At 36.6% G+C, this 21640-nt stretch overlaps 2 protein-coding genes across 2 annotated transcripts in view; one reads left to right on the top strand and one right to left on the bottom strand.

Annotated features, from left to right (window-relative positions):
* Nucleotides 1–9428: 9428 nt before the first annotated feature.
* On the top strand, nt 9429–11472 carry LOC104590547 (syntaxin-125). The gene has a single exon (XM_010249265.3). The coding sequence runs from the start codon at nt 10218–10220 to the stop codon at nt 11226–11228; it is 1011 nt and encodes a 336-aa protein (XP_010247567.1). The 5' UTR covers nt 9429–10217; the 3' UTR covers nt 11229–11472.
* A 6042-nt stretch (nt 11473–17514) lies between these two features.
* The window catches only part of LOC104590555 (serine/threonine-protein phosphatase BSL3-like), a 38718-nt gene continuing 34592 nt past the window's right edge, over nt 17515–21640 (bottom strand). The window contains exons 19-21 of the mRNA XM_010249272.3: nt 18600–18735; nt 18383–18522; nt 17515–18242 (exon numbers count right to left, since the gene is read on the bottom strand). Coding sequence (XP_010247574.1) covers nt 18159–18242; nt 18383–18522; nt 18600–18735 — 360 coding nt within the window. The 3' untranslated portion in view covers nt 17515–18158. The remainder of the gene's footprint in view (nt 18243–18382; nt 18523–18599; nt 18736–21640) is intronic.

Genomic DNA, 21640 nt, shown 5'->3' on the forward strand with positions numbered 1-21640 from the left:
TCTTGCTTCATGCCTAAGGACGGTTTTCCTTGGAAGGAGTTTACTTTTGCAAGATAATTGTTACGTCCAAGCCTGGGTGAGACAATAGTTGGCTCTCTTCTTTTCAAATATGAAGTTTTAGTTGCGATTTCCATAGAAGGGGTGACTTTGGCAATTTTTCTGTGTATCCCCATTTTCAGGAGCTTCTTGTGGAGTTTTACTCTGTTGGAGGTCGGTTCTCCTTTGTTATTTCCATCTTTTTGCATCGTTTGCAGAGTGTTTATAAGAATTTCTCCTGGTGCTCAGGATTTGTTGCAATTTGTATTGTATTTATCTTTTCTCCTTTATTTGCTGATTGTACATGGATTGTATTTGAGATTCTGAGCATTCTTAATGAATTTAGCCATTGCATTTAAAAAAAAAAATCAAGGTAAAGGCCACATCAATACATCAGACGCTTTGATAGCCTGGGTGACGTGCCACCGTCTACATTTCTATATCAAGGCATCCAATATCATAAGACGTTTGGCCAAGTTTTAGTGGCCTGGGTGGCTGTTTTGCACACCCATTAATGCTTGCTGATAGTGGTGGATATGTCCATGCCCTAATAAAATGGTCCATGGATATATCCATAGTCAATCTATGTCCATCAACTGATCTAACCAAGGTTTCAACTAATCCTATCCATTTAAGTATTGTCAAATTTTCTAAATAAAACCTACGCCATGTACCATTTCATTGTTATTATAAACAAAACAACAGACCAACCATTTAATCTTCTTTACCCATCACAGCTTTTCTATATTTATTTATATACAATTAAGATGATTACAAACTAGAAAGGATCAAGATTAAGTGGACTGTCTTCAATCTTCACCTACGTATGCAAGTCGCTGTTTCTTTGACAAGATTATTTAGGATTCTTATCCTCAACAGCATATCAATGGAATAAACTATTAGAATGACAACTTTTTCGTAATAACCTTAAGATATCTAAATAGATTAAACAATTCATACAAGTCACTAAACTAATTCTAATATTTCTTTTCTAGTTTGTTCTATATGGAAGTTTCAGGAAAGACAATTAATACCTATAAACTACATGAAATGCCAATGGGGCGATCACTGTGACGTCCGTGTAGTTCCTTTGGTTTCCAGCTTCTTAGATTTGGTATCCATGTCAGGGTTAATCTGATCTGATGAGAGGTCATTAGAAGAGCTTTGTCAAGTGTCAATGGTTGTTGCACCAAGGTGGCTCAGTGGCAATACTAGAGTCCCAAAGGTTACAGATTAGGTTGTGACTTGTGACCTTCGTGTGGCTGAAGAAGGATTCCTGTTTGAACAAACCAAGAAAAAAGAACTCTAATTGGGAAAGGGGTGAATGTATTCTGGGAGTTGTGGGTTCAAAGTTGAGAATTGTCCATCATTCTTGTTTTCTCTTTTATATGTGAATCAGTAGAAGTAGGAATGCAAATGGATCAGATCGGATTCGAATTGGGTATATCTGAATCTAATTAATCTGATCGATCTCACAAAGGTCAATTTGAATTCAAATCCATTAAGGATGTTAGATATATCCAATCCAATTTAATTTTTTGTAAACTTTTAACAAATTATTAAAAGGGAAAACATAACCTATATAAAGAAAAAGAAAAAAAATACAAGCATATTAATTTGATCCCAATTTTAATTGGCTCCTATTATTAGGGGATATCCAGATCCGATAAAATAGGTTTGGATACAAATTCGGATCTGATCATCGATCCGATCCATTTGCACCCCTATGTCGAAGAGGAAGGTGCTCGGAGGTGCTCTATTTTCTTATCTGATTCTTAATTTAATTATAAGTTTCTTACATGGTTTATTTTTCTTTCAGAAATTCTGAAGAAGTTTGAACTGAAACAAGGTTAAAGGGACCTGGTTATTTACGAACAAAATGAAGGATTACTTAAGGATAAATGAAAGAATTTGATCAGACTCGTATTTTGTGTTAGAATTTTGACAAACAATTTCCCGGAATTGTTGGTAGGCTTCTATTATTATTATCAAGAGTTCGGTAGGTTTCTATAGTTGGAGATTCTCCAGTTTATTCAACAATATTAATTTTTCTTTCTTCTAGATGGTCTTACATCAGAATTCACAAGGTCCACCTTCCATGGCCCACCCTTGAGTTGCCGGTCAGGCCTAAATTTTCCTCTTGGTTTTGTTTCCTTCATTTTTCTTTTAATCCTTTTGGGGGTGTTCTCACAACAGAAGCGGTGCAATGTCTGATATGATACCAGAAGAGTTTTGACCAGTCAAAATCCATCCATGAATTTTGATAAGCACCATCAATTGGTTAACATATTTATAATACTGGTTGATTGGTTACAAGTTTTTCAGATATCATGCCTTTCTGGTATTATAGTCGAACCCTTCTCTTAAATTTATCCTGACTTTTCAAAACCTCCAGAAACCTCACTTATAGAGATTAACTATATATTTTGTAAATTTAGTATACTATTCCTCATTCTGAGTTTGGTATCTCTTCATCCAAATGGTTGTGGGACCTTTTGGTTTTAAGAGCTCAGAAAAAGGAAAATTTGTAATCTGTTTTTTAATAATTTATAATAGAGGATCAAGGTTAATTTTATCATTAAAAATAATGAATGACCTAACTAGACAGCTTATGTTAATTGTCAATAATGGTAACACAAGAGAAGGTAAGTTTTAGATAACAAAAAAAAATCTCTAACAGGGGTGACGGGAAGTTTTAAAGGCCAGGGTAAAAGTTTAATGAAAAAAAAAAAAAAAAAGAGTGAAGGGGAGGTTTTAGAATAACCGATATATTTTTAAAAAGGCCAAGTTTGTTTTGTTGTAGAATGGAATACTTTCACTGGGATATTTCAAATATTATTATTATTATCAATATTTCAACCTGAAAAAAATATCCATACAGCCTGAAAATATTATGATATTAATGGAGAGAGAGACCTAATTAACAAATAATTTAGATTTCTTATGGAAAACCATCAGATTTTTCTAAGGGCACTCCCTATGTGCCATGAAGGATTGTTGACATCAGGTTGGGCTGGATGATCCTAATTCAACTCAACATCCTGTAAACCCACAATGGGTTTGTGCCCAGTACTGAAGGCCCCAGGCTGGCTTCGACTTGCAGAGAGGATAATGGCATATCTATCTTGCAATTGTTTAAATTGAATGACATTAGAAAGTTTTACTTACATCATTCTTCTAATTAGATATTATCTTACATAATTTACATCTAAACTAAATAATTAGTTCTATGCAAGTTACAATATATATATATATATGTCTGTGGGCCAGTTAGCACCAGCAACCCAGTAGGCTCTCGGCTGGGTCATAAATCTCTCTCAACCCAGACCAAACTTACTTAACCCTTGGTTCAATGAATTGTAGCCTCGAATAAACCTCCCAATCAGGTTGGGTTGGATCAGCACTTTCGGATCATTGCCCCTAACCTTAACCATTCAGGTTAGGGTAAATCCATGGGTCAGAATGTCAGATGGTTCAATGGTTCAATCGTTTAGGTCTGCATAACGGTGACAACTAGGCACCATTAAGTGCCATTATGGTTTATTCAATGTTTGTATTTTATTTACTTGCAAAACCGAGAAAGGTAATAATGACAATTAGGTGCCACTAAGTTCCACATCAGTGTAATAGTAGAAAAAATGTTTGACCGTTTGTGAAAGCTTTAAAAAATAACTTCCCCAAACGGTAGGCATGCACAAAAATCGAAGTCCATTTTTGTTATTCTCAATACGTATAAAAGAACAAGAGAGAGAACCTGCTGCAGTGGCACCTATGTGGCAGCATTTATTGAATAAACGCCCACAGAACCAAACACCCTGAATCAGTGTTTTTTTTTTATCAAAAATATGGATTGAACAGTCTGATTTAAATGATTTGAATGGTTCAACTGTCTAGGTCAATACCAATTTAATAACATTGGTTTGAAAATAGATGACCCAAAACCCAACCCAACCGGGTCATTCCACCTTCTAGCTTGGGTCACTAGATGGTCTGGAACTACCTTAATTAGGTTTAGGTCTGTGCTGGGTTTGGGTTGGTGGGACCAACCGAAGTTGCATCCTATCAAAATCCAGTCACCTAGCAATAAGAATTGGCCTAACGCAAACCCAAGCACAGGGCGACCAAAACAAAGTGCCTTATCTGAGAAATTCGATGTTGTCGCCGGCAAGTTACCGGTGATGCTAGTAATACATCGCTTACTGTTTTTAGGCTGCGCTTCGGCCCAGCTGAAATGGGGGTTGAATTTTGTCATGTCCACACTGACGGATTGGAAGCATGAGATCACCACAACAATGCGAAAGATTGTTGAATTCCGGGGTTTCTGCAGTTTTTGAATGAAATGGAGAGATTGGGTATCTCGCATGGTTTTTAAAATTGAACCAGATCGGATGGTCAGACCGGAAAAATCAGAAACCGGTTAGGTGATTAATTCCATTTTACCCCAGAATCATTATTTTGCCAAAAACCATTGATTTGGTCAGTAAACCGTTGACCTGGGCAATCGAATCATTCAATGGTTTTGGCTATTTTTTTATTTTTTGTCAGAACGGACCATCTATTTGGTTCAAACGGCCGGACCATTTGACCCAGGAACCAGACCCCTGGCCGGTTCATTGTCCGATTCGGTTTTAAAAAACCTTGGTATCTCATACTTCATCCATAAGAGAGGGTATTCCTATATCCACCTAAGTATTCTTGACCCTAAATCCGTTTAAATTTTCCTTTCAATTTTCCAAATCCATCCCATTCTAAACCTGTTAAAACCTATTATGACCTCTCTCTCTCTCTCTTCACTCGATTAAACTTGCCAGAAAATGGTTATTTTAATTAAGATTTCAAATTTTGAAATTTTATATAATGCTTTCAGAAATTTATATGTTGAATTCTTAGTTCATTAAAATTTTAAATATTTTATAGTATAATTTTCTTTATATAATTTAATTTATAGGTTATATACAAAAAAAAGCAAAATATTTTACAAAATATATGGTGAAATCCCAAATTTTCCAGGAAGATTTCAAATTTTTATTTGAAGTAAATTCATTCAATTTTTTGTTTTTGTTTTGGATTTTGTGTTATCATACATCAAATCAAAATTGATCAGTTCCTTTTTTTTCTTTTTTGAAATTTTCTCAAAATATAAAATCATGATTCTGATGTAGTGGCAAGGGTTTATTTGTCTCAAATTTGGAATGAGGAAAGTGAGATGGGAGCATGCATCTTTTCTCAGGCCAAACCAATTTGCCATGGGATACAAGGGTACATTATTTCTTATGAAACAGGATTCAGCAGCGCAAAGTCCATTCGAACAGTCATCATAGTCTTGCATTGAGAAGATCTCTCCATGAAATAAAACATAGAAGTACGGAAATGCAAGGCTATAAAGGTTGTTCGAACAATAATCAAATGGATTTTGCTCTGACTGAAGCTGATCTCATTTCTTATAAAATATAGATGTACCTATCCCAAAATGAATACTATTAGGGTTGGGATAGGTCGGATACCCAAAAATTTCTTGCAAAAGTGTCATCCCTACTTAAAAACTTATAAATCAAAATCCAACTTAATCATTGGCTTTTAGGTTTTCAAAATGTGTCATAAAAATACAATTGAAAGGCTACGGGTTGGGTTGAATTGGTACCTGGTTGAACCCTATTGTGTTAAGGAGGGTTTGGAAACTACATGTTGTTGAGCCAAGTGAGGTTTAGGTTAAGATAGAGGCAAACCCATAATGAACCTGGCCTGTTGACATCCCTAGATTTTCCTTTCTTTTCATGGAGTTCAGCTTCAGTCAGGGCAAACTCTGTTCGGGCAGCCTTTACTGCCTTGCATTGAGAATATTTCCATACTTATATGCTTTATTTCATGGGGAGATATTCCCAATGCAAGGTTGGGAAAGGCTGTTAGAACGGTGTGGGCATGGATTTGCCCTGACTGAAGCCGGTCTCCTTTTCATGTAACCATTTCTAGAGACATTCACTAACGAATAGTGAAGTAAAGCAGGTACAAACTGAGGGGTGCCTTAATAAGAGTCCAGGTCTGCTTCTCACAAAGCGTTCCTCACACCGACCTCACAGCATGTCTCTTCCGCACATTGGGAATATCTCCCATACTTGTATATCATTATTCAGGGGAGAAGTTCCCAATACATGGTGGGATGTGGTTGTGAGGAGCACTCTGTGAGGTCGGTATTTTATAGGGTGTCCAAGAATGACCCTATAAAATATTATAGACATGCCCAATTTTTCTACATTTTTATATTTTTGATTTTTATTTATTTAATTTATAACATCTCATGTTGATCAATTTAACAAACAATTGAAGACTTGCTACTTGGATTGAAAAGCAATTCCCTTTCTAAGGTGGTGTTTGGCATTGATGTCATTGCTCCAGAAAACGGTGACACATCAGCGCCACGTTGGAAAAATTGGTGCTCCAAAAAACGGTAACATGTTTGGAACCGTTTTTCCATAAAAAACGGTGCTTCAAACCACACCTTGGAAATAGAAAAAGTGTAGTCTGGGAAAACGGAATTCGACATTTTCTCAATTTGGAGCTCGTTGCTGCCAACGAGGACATGATGTGGCAGTGATGTAAACTTCTTATAAAGAGTACCAATGCTGAAAATAGATACGGAGCACTGGTACCAAACAAAAGGTGTTGTTGTTGCCCCAGGAAACGTCCTACCTGGCAGCAACATTTCCAAACAAACAAAAAAAAACACCATTTTCTCAAAAAAACATGCTTCCAACCCACACAGCAGCATCGATGCCAAATATATACCAAGCCACTTTTTGAAACACGTGACAGACTAAGGGCTTATTTGGTTACATTGACATCTAACACCTAGAGAGAGAAAAAACTCTGACCAAAGGACCTTGAAAAATTATGATTTTATGCTTATGCTAACATCTAATTGCAAAAATTATTGTTCTCAAATCTGAATGTTGAGCTCTATGAAATTATTGTTTTCAAATTTGGTTTGGTTTGGTTCCAAGGCAGAATCTACAACCTACCATGTAGGGTTCAAATCTAGATTTTTTTTTTGCCTTGTGTAGTTTTAGGATCGGTTCTAGAGCCTATCCATGGAACTTATTCTTTCTTTACCCCCCTCCAAAAAAAAAGGAACATGTTCTTTAAAAATTTGATTTCAATAAGAACAACAACAATAACAATAATACAGTTCAAAACTTATCATTATAATATAAACTTTGTAAATATTACCTTTTACATTACTTATTATACACATCCAAATACTAAATTGAAGAAAAATGATAAAATCACTTAAGTGTCTAAATGGTCAAGTGAGACCACCGTCTTTGTAACCACGAGTTCTCAAGTTCAAATATTTGCATCCAAAGTATTTTTGGGATTTATTTCAAGGCAAGCTTGATTAACAAGGCCAATTCCACATGGCCAATCAAGGATAGTTCTCCGAATTGGTTCAAATAGGATAAACCCTTAGACCTTAGAACTAGCCTAGGTGGGGATTGGTTCCAAGAATTTGGAACCAAACCCTACCTGATTACAAATTGGGTTTGGCTGGTTCAAGGTCGATTTAGGGTTGGTTACATTTGGTTTTTCGTAGAACCTACCCATTTACCCACCCCTACACTCAACCATTTTAATTAATTATCTAAATAAATATTAAATATTTAAATAATAACCTAATTATTAAATATATTATTGTAAATATTAATTAATTAATTATAAAATATTAATTTTTATAATGGTTTTCAAAATCGATCGGACCAGAAAAATCGGTAACCGGTCAGCCCCCTGGGCCCGGTTATACTATAAACCGGAAATTCTTTAAAAACGTTGAAAAATTCAGAAAACCACTAACCCGGGTGGTCGGACCGCTAAACCATTCGACCCGGGTAGTGGTTCACAGATTATCCTTTTTATTTTCATTGTTTTAAATAAAATAAAAACCAAAAAATAAAATGACCTTCATATCCCAATCCCAAAATCGAATGTTTAGGGTTAGAACCCCATTTTCGTTCTAAACCAGTAATCCTTCCCTCCTCTTAGCCCTCACACCCAACCGACCACCTGCATTGGCCAGCACCTACGACATCCGGCGGTGACACACAACCTTCGATAGAGATTAATGGCAACTGGTGACGGCGGCCAACTTCATCTATGGCGGCAAGCATTTATTTTGCAACACTCTCCACCAGTAATAGTTGTGACAGGAAAGTTTGTAGCGGTAGGTGGCGAGTTTGCAGCGGTGGGTGGAGAGTTGCAGTGGTAGTAACACCACCATTGGCGATTCTACAAGTTGTAGCAGCACTTGTAGCGACAATCACCTATGACCAAGCCTGAGCCCATTGTCACACCACCATTACCGGCAGTGAAACCTTGAAGGACCTGAAGGTATACTTTTTTTTTTCTGAATTTTTTTGTGAGTTTAACTGATTCTTTGAATTTTTGGTTTAATTCTTTGTTTAATACTTTAACTAATCTTGTTTAATTATTTTTTTAATTCTTTGCTTAATTAATTATAGAGATTCACATACTCACATTGGCTTAATTAATTTTATTTTATTATTATTTTTCAACTCCTTGCTTATTTTTCTTTTTTTGTATTTTTTCTCTATTTATTTACAATTTTCTATTTTTCTGTATTTTTTCAGAATTTTCTGTACTTTTTTGTATTTTCTATTTTTATGTACTTTGTTATTTTTGTATTTAGATGGTTTTTTTTTTCTATTTTTTATTTAATTTTATGCTATTTTTTATCATTTATAAATATATTTTTATTTTTAATTTATTTATGATGTCACGGGTCAAACCGTTCGACTTGGACGGTTGAATCGCTTAACCGGAACCAATCCCCTGACTAGTTCTGTTTCAGGTTAGTTTTTGAAAATCATGATTTTTATTATATAATTAAATAAATAATAGCTATTGTTTTAATTATTTAACTAATAACTAATTAAGTTTAATTAAATAAGTAATGATTAATTAGTTATTTACCTATTAAAACATTTGGCGAAGGACATTTTTGACAAAAGCAAAGTTTTAAAAAGTTATTGAGTATGGTCAATGAGAGAGGGTGAAGGGTCTTTGGTGATCTTACCAAACACCCCTGACATCTGAAAATTTTTTAACTTCCTAGAGGTCAGAGCTCGGTAAAAAATAAGAGGATCTGTTTGTCTCAGCAAAATACACAAACCACTGTGAATCCCATCCTAATCTGTCCTAAAACTAAAAGCTGTATAAGCTGCATCTCTCCCTTCATCTACTTCCTCCCTCCGTCCAAGTCCATATTATTTCTAACCTGACCTCGTGGAACTGGTATTTGGGTTGGGTTCGCCTACGCTAGAAATTACTTTTGGAAGACGAAACACTATCTATCTCAATTCTCAGACATAAGTAGTCATAACGCGTTTTGTTAGTGCCCTAAGACTACGTCTTCTCTCTCTCTCCTCCCTAATTTCCTCGTTCCTTCCCCAACACTTTCCCATGCCGCCCCCATAGACGATAGATAGATAAAAACTTAAACTTTCTCTGCACCGTGAGACTGGAACGACTCCACTCTGGCCACCTGCGCAATCCAAGTAGTCCTCTTAAACTGGCATAAGTCAATGGTTTAGACACGTGGACGTGGTCCTACATAGGTTGCCACCACGTAAGCCGCCGAGAGGAAGATATCCTCTGGTTCTATTCTATTATTGTGTGTATATACGAATGAAAATATTCAATTTTAAGGGTCACCCAGAAAAGTTCTTACTTCTCTTTCACGGCTGATAAGCTGATTCAAGCAGTTGACTTGAGGAGGCTGAGCCTGGTCTTTTTCCATTCCATGATCCATCCATCCTTCTATTCTATATCCTCTGTAGCTGTTCAAGAAGAACAGAGGAAAGGGAAATTCATCGATTCAGTCATTTTATTGAATATTCTAAAGATGAGGAGGCTTGGAGTGGGATTTGTTTGACAAGTCGCACCAGTCAGGCCGCGCCACCACCAGACCAATCAACAAATCCCGCGGTTTCAACGACCCCCACCTCAAACACTTTCTTTTTCTGTTTAAGCCAATTTCTGCAAGCAGCCCAGCTACCCACCTCTCTCAGTTGTTGCACAGGAAGACGAAAGTTTTCATCTTCCATAGTTTAGTATTGGTACCCGCGGGATAGATCTGATCTCTTGTCGATTTCGGTAGCTAGAGAGAGAAGATGAACGATCTATTCTCAGGCTCCTTCTCCCGATTCAGAAGCAACGACGTAGATCATGAACCGCCGTACTCCGGCGGAGGCGGCGGTGGTGGAGCTGTGCAGATGGGAACCGTGGGAGTGAACCTCGACAAGTTCTTCGAGGACGTGGAAGGGATCAAAGACGAACTCAAAGAGGAAGAGAGGCTCCACCAGCGTCTCCAAGATTCCCATGAAGAGAGCAAGACCCTCCACAACGCCAGGTCAATCAAGGACCTCCGAGCCCGGATGGATGCCGACGTCGCCCTTGCGCTCAAGAAGGCCAAGATGATCAAGGTCCGCCTCGAGGCACTGGAACGCGCCAACGCCGCTAACCGCAGCATCCCCGGCTGCGGACCGGGCAGCTCCTCGGACCGAACGCGGACGTCCGTGGTCAGCGGGCTGAGGAAGAAGCTCAAGGACCAAATGGAGAGCTTCAACACGCTGAGGGAGAGAATCTCGACGGAGTACAAAGAGACCGTGGAGCGGAGGTACTTCACTGTAACGGGGGAGAAGCCCGATGACCGGACGGTGGATGCTTTGATATCAACGGGGCAGAGCGAGAACTTGTTCCAGAAGGTGATACAGGAGCAAGGGAGAGGGACAGTGATGGACATCGTGTCGGAGATACAGGAGAGGCACGACGCGGTGAAGGAGATAGAGAAGAACTTGAGGGAGCTGCATCAGGTGTTCTTGGACATGGCGGTGCTGGTGCAGACACAGGGAGAGCAGCTGGACGACATCGAGAGCCAAGTGGCCCGGGCGAATTCCTTCATCAGGGGAGGAACCGAGAAGCTTGTTACAGCCAGGAAGCTTCAGAAGAATACTAGGAAATGGGCTTGCTTTGGGATCACCCTCCTGCTCATCGTCGTCCTCATAATTATTCTGTCACTCAAACCTTGGAATTGGGGGGGCAGCTCAGGCGGTGGTTCACCGGCAGCCCCGGTAACTTCAGCACCATCAACGCCAACACCGCCATCACCCCCACAGCAGTGAGTTCTCTGATCTGAATCTACTTTTATTTTACCCCCTTTTTTTTGTTTTTTACTTTTTTGCTTTTATTTGGGTTGCTTGATGCGTTGATGTATGTAATCTGATGATTTTCTCAGATTTTTTTTCCTTGCTGTTATTATTATTATTATCTTTATTTTTGGAATGAGGATGATCAGTGGAGCCAAAATTTGGATGTATTTTTAATGGTGAAATGGGCAGAAAAGGACGTTGACTTATCATCTTAAAAGGGAATTCTTTGGAGTTGGTCAATATTCAATTTTCTTGTCTTGGATATCCAATCCAATGGTGGAGGTTTAAGTGGGCCCAGGTGGCTGTTTCCTACCTGCCCACCTAACTTGTTTATATCATCAAAGTGGTAGATACTTAGATATTGATATTCCACTCTCTCAACCTGGTTCCCAAAATGCCCATGAAAGGGAAAATTATAAAAACCTAAACTGTGTTTTTTTTAATATCCTATAAACCTCTCTTGGGTTTTGATGTTAATAATAATGAACTTTCCTAATGTTTAAAAAAATAAAAGGATAGGAGGATCAAATGGAGTATGAGAAGGCAACTTGGCTGCGAATTTGCTTGCTAACTTGAGTGATGTCTAATGCCTTCATCGTTAGAGTACTAGGTTTTATTTCTTTTTCTTGTTCTTGGGACATGTTCTCTCGATCTATCAAACAAAAAAGTTCAAATTCCTCTTTCTTAGTTTCCTAGATTTCAAGTCATTTGGACAAAGTTTGTTGGAAAATTGATATGTTATTTTTAAAAACTTAATGCATTACATCAATGTTTTTCATCTAGAAAACTAATCCAAGGGAGGTATTTATCACCCTTTTTTCAGATTTTTTTTGTTAGGGTAAAAACACAAAGGTTTATAAGGATTGTTGAAAAATACAAGTAGGGGTGTAAACTGATCGAATTTGAATCGGATTAAATAATATCCAAATCTGAATTCGATAACGGAATTCGATTTAATATCCGACGGATATTGAAAATTAAGATCCGAATTTGAATCCGATTAAATATTCAAATATCCGATTTGGTTTAAATTCATTAATTAATTATTTTAGATAATTAATAAATATATAAAATAAATATTTTATTGATATAAAATATATAAATATATAAATTATTTATATAACTTAATTATTATGTATATAAAATATTTTATATATTATATATAAGAATTAAATAATCGGTCAAATTTGGATATTTATCGAATCGAATCAGGTCATATCCAAATTTAAATCTAATTAACTATTTGGTATGAATAGGATATTCGAATTCGACTTATTAGATATTCGAATTATCCGAATTCGATTCGATTACATCGAATATCGAATTCGAAATTGGATTTCCAAGTACTGTTTACACCCCTAAATACAAGCGAGGTTTTGTAGTTTTCTCATAAAAAGAGAAAAGTGGTTAAAAATAAAAAGACAAAAAAGCAACTTGATGGTACCGATTAGATGGCATTAACTAATGCTTTAATGCTTTTACTTTTATGAAGTTAAGGGGCTGTACAATCTTGTGAAGAATCAACCAAACAAGGCCAAATGATTATAAATAGAAAAGCATCCACTTGTGGAGCCTATAGTGCTTTATCCAGAGTTTTCTTTCTTTCTAGAGGTTCTTTCTTTTCTATTTAATCTTGTATTACTTACCTTATTTGACGAAGGGGTTAAATATAAAACCTCGTTTATTGCCATTAAGGTCTTGTTTGTTTGCAACTTTATAATTTATCAAGGTAAGTGCACTTATCCGTGTTCTTTTGATTTTTAAGATTTTCAGGTAAATATTAGAATAACATTTTTATCCATAAAAAACTAATATAAAAATGGGCAAAGTTGTCTCATTTTACTTTATAAAATTTCCTCAAATTTATTTATCCACCTGGGAGATGGATAAGTTTTACCCGAGAAGTAGAGCTTATTTTATTGTCGAATGAATCCATTAATAAATGCAAAAAGAATATTGTAAAATTGATCAAAAGTAAAAAGATACCCATTAACCAGCTTTCTCAAGCTTATTTACCGTAAACAAACATGGCCTAAGAGAAGAAGATAAGTCAGTAAGTACAATGGATGATAGGAATTTAGTAGTAGAAGCTACTCCATGGGTGAGCTTGTTTCGTTCTCTCCCAATGTGCCGCACAGAACTGTCCTGAAAGGCAGAAAGAGGATTTTCATGTCTTCTCAAGATTGGGAGCCTTGGGAGGGATACCCCAACGACTAGTTTCTTGGGTGGGCCACGCTCGGCCTGCTTCAGGGCTGCAGGTGGTATGACACATACAATCGTGTTGTGTCGTGCTGGTTCATGGACATGAAACCCCCAGCCTGACACGGCCTGCATGATCATGCTGTGCCCAGCATAGTCCGCATTTTATCGTGCCAGGTCAGCCAAAAATCATGCCAAACAGCACGACCAGTTTTACAGCCCTATTCAAGAATCAACGCTACCGGAGATAAATCCAAAGTAGGGCACAGAGCCCGTTCGCCATAGTCTTGTTGTTCAACTCCACCAAGATAATGGAAGAAGAAATGCTTTGCACAGCTTTTGAAAATCAAGTCAAACCGTACTGTTAGACCGGTTGATCTGGGAACGGTCATGGCTCTGGGTCTGGTTTTGGACCCTAAAACTATCTGGTTGGACTTCGGACCAGATGGTTAGAGCATTTGACCTGAGAACTGGTGATCAAAATAATTTTGTTTTCAGTCCGGTTTTAAAAACCGGCTTTACAACTCCAAAAATGCCAAACCGCAAAGGCCAGGGCTTCAGCTGAGAGGAAGCTTTAGATTTCAAGACTTTGCACAAAAGACACTCTCGGCTCTCGTCTGGAGTTCCGAACCACGCAACCTAAGCCACAGATACCAGTCTCCGACTCAGAAGCTGCATTCACAATTAATTCCCCCCAGAACAAATAACTCCTAGCAAGGATTGACATTAGGGGTCAGCACAATAACTCCAAGATACATACATTCATTTGTTAACTTTCTAACTGAATTTGTATTCCAAAATTGATGATGTTCATCAATTCTTAGCTGAATCAATAAGCACAAAATAAATTTGGATTCGACTATACCGGAAAGACACGATACCAGTAACCAGAAAAACTTTCAATCAATCAACCTGTATAGTGACCAATGAGATGGTATTATCAAAATTTAAGGGGTACTTTGATTGGTCAAAACTCTTCTAATACGGTAGTATCATATCTTTCAAGTATTATAGATTTAAGATATCCCTAATTGTTGAATGAAATTTATTGAAAAATAAACAAACTATGATATGAGTATGTTGTGGGTTTTCATCGGATAGGCAGCAACTGTACAATTCCATGTTGCATTTTTCTCTTGGAAAAGTAAGACAAGACAACAAGGCATGGATTGCCAGTTTGGCACTTAGTGAGAGAGAAGGCTATGAGTATGAAATTTATACACACAAACCTATTGTTCACTTGTTTATGAAGATTATAAGTCAAATCAACACAAATTATCATAGTTTTCAAAACCAGACCGGAAAAACCGGGAACCAGTTAGGTGACCGGTTCGGTTTTTCCCAAAACTAGAATTTCTTCAAAAATCGTTGATTTTAGTTAGCAAACTGCTGACCCGGGCGATTAATCATTCGAATGATTTTGACCATTTTTTATTTTTTTGTCAGAATGGGCCAACCGTTCGGTTCGAACGATCGGATCATTCAGTTCAAACGATCGGACCATTCAACCCGATAACCAGACCCCTGACCGGTTCGATCTCCGAACCGGTTTCAAAAACCATGCAAATTATATACATACCAACTTACAACTTGTATGATAAATAGGGTTGATCACTTCTACCTTCTACCAGGCCCGCGTTGCCCGGTCTGGCCCATCCCAAAAATTTATAGGCAAGGGCAAAACTTTTTCTTTATAACTAGTAGAATGGCCCGGGGTATTTGAACCAATGGTTGATTAACCACAATAAGCATTGGGGTCCTCATTCATCCCCAACACCTCAATGTATCAAGTTGATTGGTTCGTTTGAAGATTTGTTATTGTCTAATTGATTGTCATCTGGCAATATCTATACTTGTAAGAGTTTGTATAGTGTAGACTATTCCTCGTAAACAATTGAACCAGTGCTAGTAACTGTGCAAAGTACAATAATAAGCAAATATATATGTGAATAATTCAAAATTTTGATAGGTTAAAGGATTGCATCGGGCAGAGATCAGTATGTGGGTATCTTTTCTAGTTTTCTTAGCAAAAACCTATGCAAAGACTACAAGGCTGAAAATAAAATGTAAAATTTTCTTAAGCAATCACTTTGTGCTAAAAGAGAAGTACTAATAAAGTTCCTACAACGAATTGACAGTTGATTGGACCTAACATTGAGTAGTTTCATATGGGTTTGGCCATATCTAGATATTTTAGACAATATAAACGAAGGTGCAGATGATATCAACTGCAGATGATATAATCATAATGAAATATAAACGAAGGTGCAGATATTTTAGAAAATATGAATTCATACTGCATAAATTTCAAAAAAAAAATCAAATCTTGTTGCAATAGATATAAGAAATAATGGAATATAGTAAGAAATTTATGGGGAGATACAAATGAATAGTGAATTCCTTGGGGAGTCTAAATTAAGAAAGTTTGTAACCAAAATACAAAGACAGCATTAATGTATCACATAAAAAATAAAACAATATTTTTCAGATATATGCTAAATAGGATAAAATATACCTGGATTTCTACTTGAAATCACTAATTTGAAAGTCTATTTATTCCATACTTTTATTACTTGTATCAGGATTTCATTGAATTGAAAACAGAACTGGGGCAAGAAATCCACCTAAAAAGACATGTTTCAGACTATTTGGAATTTGCAAAAAAAAAAAAGTAAAAAAAAAAAACTTGATGAACTCCTACAAAGAATTGACAGCTAATTGGACATAAGATTGATGAGTTTGGGTATATGTAGTTAGTTTCATTAATTAATAATAAATGCTGACATATTTTAATAAATATTTAGAGAAAAGTTGTACTCGAATTGTTGACATGGCCATCTTTGTTGGGGGATGGTAGAAATAATTCTCTAAATCTTACTTACATATCTTAATAAATAGTTCTCTAAATGTTTCATGTTTCCAAGAATAGCTATGTGAATTAGTAGATGTTGCATTGGAGTGGTGAACAAGATATTTGTGTTTTTTTTTAAGTGTAGCTCAAAGCAGTTGATCTATTCAACTCTGATGAATAGAAAAACAGTCTAACTTGCTTACTTTTAAATATAGCTCAAAGAACTTTTTTTCCTGTTTTATGATAAATAGAAAAGTTGAGGTGCTAATTCCAAGGCTATTTTTATCTTATTTCTATTTTTTTCTATGTCCATTCCACATCACCTATGATGAATAGAACAATGCTACTTTCCTCTTGTTCGTTGTTTAGCACAAAAAAAAAAAAAAAAAAATCATTCATCCAATGGAGAAGAGAAACTTCTGTTCGCCAATGCTAATATCAGGGTGCTCATCCAAACGGACAACCCGGCATTTGCAACCTTGCAGGGGAGAGAATGGGATAAAAACGCATTTGTTATTTGGCCCCCCCTCTCATATCCAATTTCCAGGGGTAATATTGGAATTGTATAGCAGTGTTAGACCATTGTACTTGCCCCACTTTGATAAACAACGTACGGCCTTATGGTAGTTAAATATTGGGAAAACGAAAAATATAGAGGGTAAAAGGGAAAAGTAAAATCAGGTTTTTTGATGGGACAATTATTCACATCCTCATTTTTATAAATGGTACAGAAAAGTATCATAGCCCATGCCAACATCAAGCCCACACAATGCGACTGCGAAACCAAACCCAGGCCTAAATTGAGAACCAAAAGTATGTCTTCTGTGATTATAAATAATACTCTTACACTTAAATTTACAATTTTTAAATGATTTTATTCTCTTCCTTTTTTTTTTTCTTTTCAGTTTATTAATTATTACAAACAGAATGCAGGTTATATCACATGTCCCAATCCTACTCCCACTCCCACTCAATTAAAAACATCTGAATTTCGGCATTTCGTTGTTCCATTGCAAGTGAAACAAAAGGAAAGAACAAATAAACTAAGAAATCAAGTTGTCCGGACAATTCTCTTCATCAGAAAAGAGGGGAAGAGAAAATAGAAATGAAGAGTGTAGGCAAAAAAAAAAAAGGGAAAGAAAACCCCTGTCCCAAGGGTTTTGTCAAAATCTCTTTTAACCCGAAAAAACAAAAGAAAAAAACCTCTTCTCTTCACAAAAAAAAAAAAAACGTTACATTGTATAAACAACAAAAGAAATTACAAGGCACTGTAAATGTACCCAACAACACCACTATTATACATGGATGCCCAGAGTCTATATATATATATGTATGTATCATTCATATATCATATTTTCTCACCATCACATCTTGAGACCCAAAGTCCACTTGGGGAAAAAAAGGTTAAAATGTGGAGGAAAAGAACACCAAAAAGAATAATTAACTAATGAGACAAACGCATTACTACCACTCCCGCGGGAGAAACGACTGTAACTTAAATGGCTACCTGCCTATGGACTCAATATACAAGGAGGCGACCCTCAGGGGAACGCGTGCAGCAGTTAACTTTGATAGGAAGAATCGCTAACCAATCCCACCACCTGCAATTTGGCCTTTCTTTTCTAAGTTGTAGCCTTGATGAACCCCGACCCTCCAGTCTCTTGTGTCAGGAAACCATGGGTTCTTGTGTTGTGTGGAAATCTTCAAACGTGATTCAGGGACAATATCACATGCTTGAGAATTCCTGTTAAACCGCCAGGTTTTGTACAAGACAATCACCAGAAACCCCAGCTGATGACACAAGTCTTGGGGGCCTACGCCCTTCAAAGAATATAAAAAATCTGAAGCTTATCTTAAATCCAGGCAAGAGAACCCCGATCGCTTGCAACTTGAGGACGGCCTCTGGTTGGTGTTGGTGGTCTGTTAGCATTAAGCTCCTGAACTCACACCAAGTAAATGAACTGAGTTAATACACACACCATGCAAGAATATACAATAAAGAAAATTAATCAATATAAGCACTACATCCCCAGTCAGAACAAGCGAGCACAAAATATATATATATATATATATATACCTGCATCCATGTATCCTCTATATGGTGTTCTGGTGATGTTTGTGGTGTTGCGATTGCTGGTGGTAATGGGTGGATGAGTTTTGGTACTACCACAAGGTCTCTTCCTAAAACTAAGATGGCCCCTGCATTATTTGCAGTACCTGTAGAAGCAGGTAAGAATCTGAGTTAGAAGACTGAATCCTAGGATGTATTGAAAGGAAGATACCAATACACTTACCACAATAATTGGTAGCTGAAAAAAGAGTAATCAAATGCCCTTGGGCAAAACGCTCAAAGCCATCCATCACACATTCATGTGCACGTACAATCAACTGGAGGTCATTGTTGTTGCAGAACTCCATTACACGATCAGGCTGCAAAACCAAATCCCTTTAGAGAGAACAAGGTTTTCCCAATATGGCATATGCATTTTCCAAACAGAAGCAAGAAATTTGAGTGCAATCACAAGGATCCTTTGGCTATGGCAATACAATGCCCAACAACAGTACCAAGTTTCCAGCAGATATTCAGATTCAATCGACAACATAGCAGCCAAGGTTTAAAATATTGATACACCCCGATGCACCAGAATGTGCATATTAGGGGTTTGACCAACATCTGTGCTATTATTTTTTCATTTATTTTTAAATTTTTACATGGGGGACGGTCTTAGCAAGGCTTACCCCTGAAAACATTAAAATTTTAAAATACTTAAATATTTCACATACTGGGGCAGGGCCAATACGATACGATACACCTGATGTGCCCCGATATGTGACAAAAATTTGAACCTTGATAGAAGCACAGACAAAATGAAGTCTGAAGAAGACACAATAGTTCACCGTTTAGAAAAAGTTCCTATGCAAGAACCAGACAATATTTAGCCGTATAGAAAAGACCCCAAGCAGGAACCATAACCTGAACTAAATATTCAAACCAGAACCAAAGTTGATTTCAAGTCCTGGAACCAGCTTTGCATCCAGAAGAATTTCCTATTTACATAAGATAACATCGGAGAAAACTACAGCTTACATAGCAAAACATGAAATGCTTACTACAGAAATAGCTTTATATATTAGATGAAGTAAATTGACACATAAAGACATTGAAAACTAAAAATTTAGGTTCTGTACTGCCCAAGAACTTTATTCTTGCTCCTTCATAAGTTTGGTAATGTTTTGTGAAACATACAAAATAGAACAACAATCAGAAGAAAAACATCATCCTGTTTCTGCATTCATTATTAACTGGAGCTTACCTACCTTTAAATACAAGCCTTTAAAAGCCTCAATCTCTGATGCAGCATGGTCAGAAACCCCAGGTATGCAACCTGAGAAAGGTTGGATGTGGAGTAGGATTTAGTAGGGAAAAGTGGGTTGAGTCATAGCCTTGAATTAGAGTCATTGGCATCTTACCTTAGAACTCTAATTCTAGATTGGAATCACACCTAAAAATCAAAGGAGTCAGACCTCCTAAGAAAAGGATGGAATCACATCACCAAGGCACACAGTACTTAAAACTTTACTCAACTCTCTCTCTCTTTCCAGAAAACAAACTAGAAAATTCCTTTATATAGGAAAAGCTTGCTCGCTAATGAAGGGAATTAGCTTTGAAATTTACTTTTCTATTTCATAACTAATTTTCCTAGAAGATGACAATTTTAAATTCCCATACATTTCTTAGTTGATAAATACTTGACATCCTTATCTCCAATATGTATGTTGTCATTTTCCATTTTTCCTTCAGTTCCAATAAATACTAACACCAAGGTTTATTTGGCATGCATTATTTCCTTGTTCATGTTTTAAGTTACTGGGTTGGTTAGTCATGGATCTAGGTTTTGGTTTTAGGTTATAGGTTTGTATACGAGTAATAGATATATTAAATGGGTCATAAAACTAGAATGGGCTTGGGTCTAGTAATGGATTTAGGTCTGACTAAGGATGTGAACTTGGTTATGGGCATAAACTTTGGTATACCTTGAAAAGGGCTTGAGTTTGGGCCAAATCTTGGATGAGATTGTAGCAGTATTAGAAGCCCAATGTAAAGTCCAATTATTGGCTTGTTTACTGTTTAGGGATTGACCTGTACCTTTGTGAGTCTAAACCCAACTTTTTAGTGTTAAGGTGCTAGTATTTTCCTACATCAATCTTTTCTCACTTTCTCAATTATGCCCATCATGGGTCATCAGTTTTGTGCATTCAATATTAACATATTGGATCAAATCATCCCTTTCATCACCAGTTCCACCATTAATCTTTAGTACATGAATAAACCATGTCATGCAACGTTATCAAACATCAGGCAACTCTGTTATTCTCTTCAATGCATTTAATTCTAAGTTAATACATTCTGATCTAGTAACTCATCCATATCAACATCATTATCCTGGGCATGCTCACACCAACCCTGAACCAAAAGCTCACCCTAAACCACAGCATTTTTTTCCTTTAATAATCCACGTACATAAACAAAGCTATTTCATTCACTTTAATATTCAAAAGTATTTTTGATGACCACCTCTTGTCTACCACCAACCTAGATGCCAGTGCAGGAAATAAGGAATTGAGATTATACAAAACACTCTCTATACTTCCAAGGAAAAACTAAAAAGAGATATATAATGGTTGAGATAAAAATGAGAAAAAGAAAAAGAAATCAAACACCAAAAGGCATGATTAACATGTTGCAGGAAGAGAATACCACATAAACTTTCAAGCTTTCCAGTCAAAATAAACATCTAAGACCACAAGTAATGGCTATGATTAGAGAGATTAAAGAAGAACCAAGAGAACAAATATGCCAAGTTCTCTCTGGAAAAAATGCATTATCTTTATTAATTTATTCTGTTGTACATTATTTCAGAAAAGCAACATTTAATCTATTAGACCTCGGAACCTTGAATCTTCTCAAGTTAGCTGATGATGGTGACATCAGACTTGTGTTTCAAATCATGCACATAAATAAAGTTAAACAAGCTTTCCTTTATATTGTTCTGCCACATGGCACAATGTGTTCTCTTCTAATGTTAAAATGGTACACCTTAATATCTTCTCCAAACAACAGCATACTAAGACGAGGCATGTCAAGATCCAATAGCAGCTATGTCCACTAACAACTAAGTACATCACCCTCTCTTCTTATGTCGTCCCCATAACAATAGACTACAGAACTTCATCTATTCTCAAAACCAGGTTACAAAAAGCAACAGAATTTTGATTCCATAAAGTACATGAAATATATTGGAGATACTAATTCATTAACCCATATTGCTTGAAA

This window comes from Nelumbo nucifera, chromosome 6, assembly GCF_055504915.1.
Source record: "Nelumbo nucifera cultivar China Antique chromosome 6, China Antique-T2T, whole genome shotgun sequence".
NCBI lineage: Eukaryota > Viridiplantae > Streptophyta > Magnoliopsida > Proteales > Nelumbonaceae > Nelumbo > Nelumbo nucifera.

Excerpts from the sequence above, each read along its gene's own strand:
- LOC104590547 (XM_010249265.3), top strand. The coding sequence starts at position 10,218 with ATGAACGATCTATTCTCAGGCTCCTTCTCCCGATTCAGAAGCAACGAC.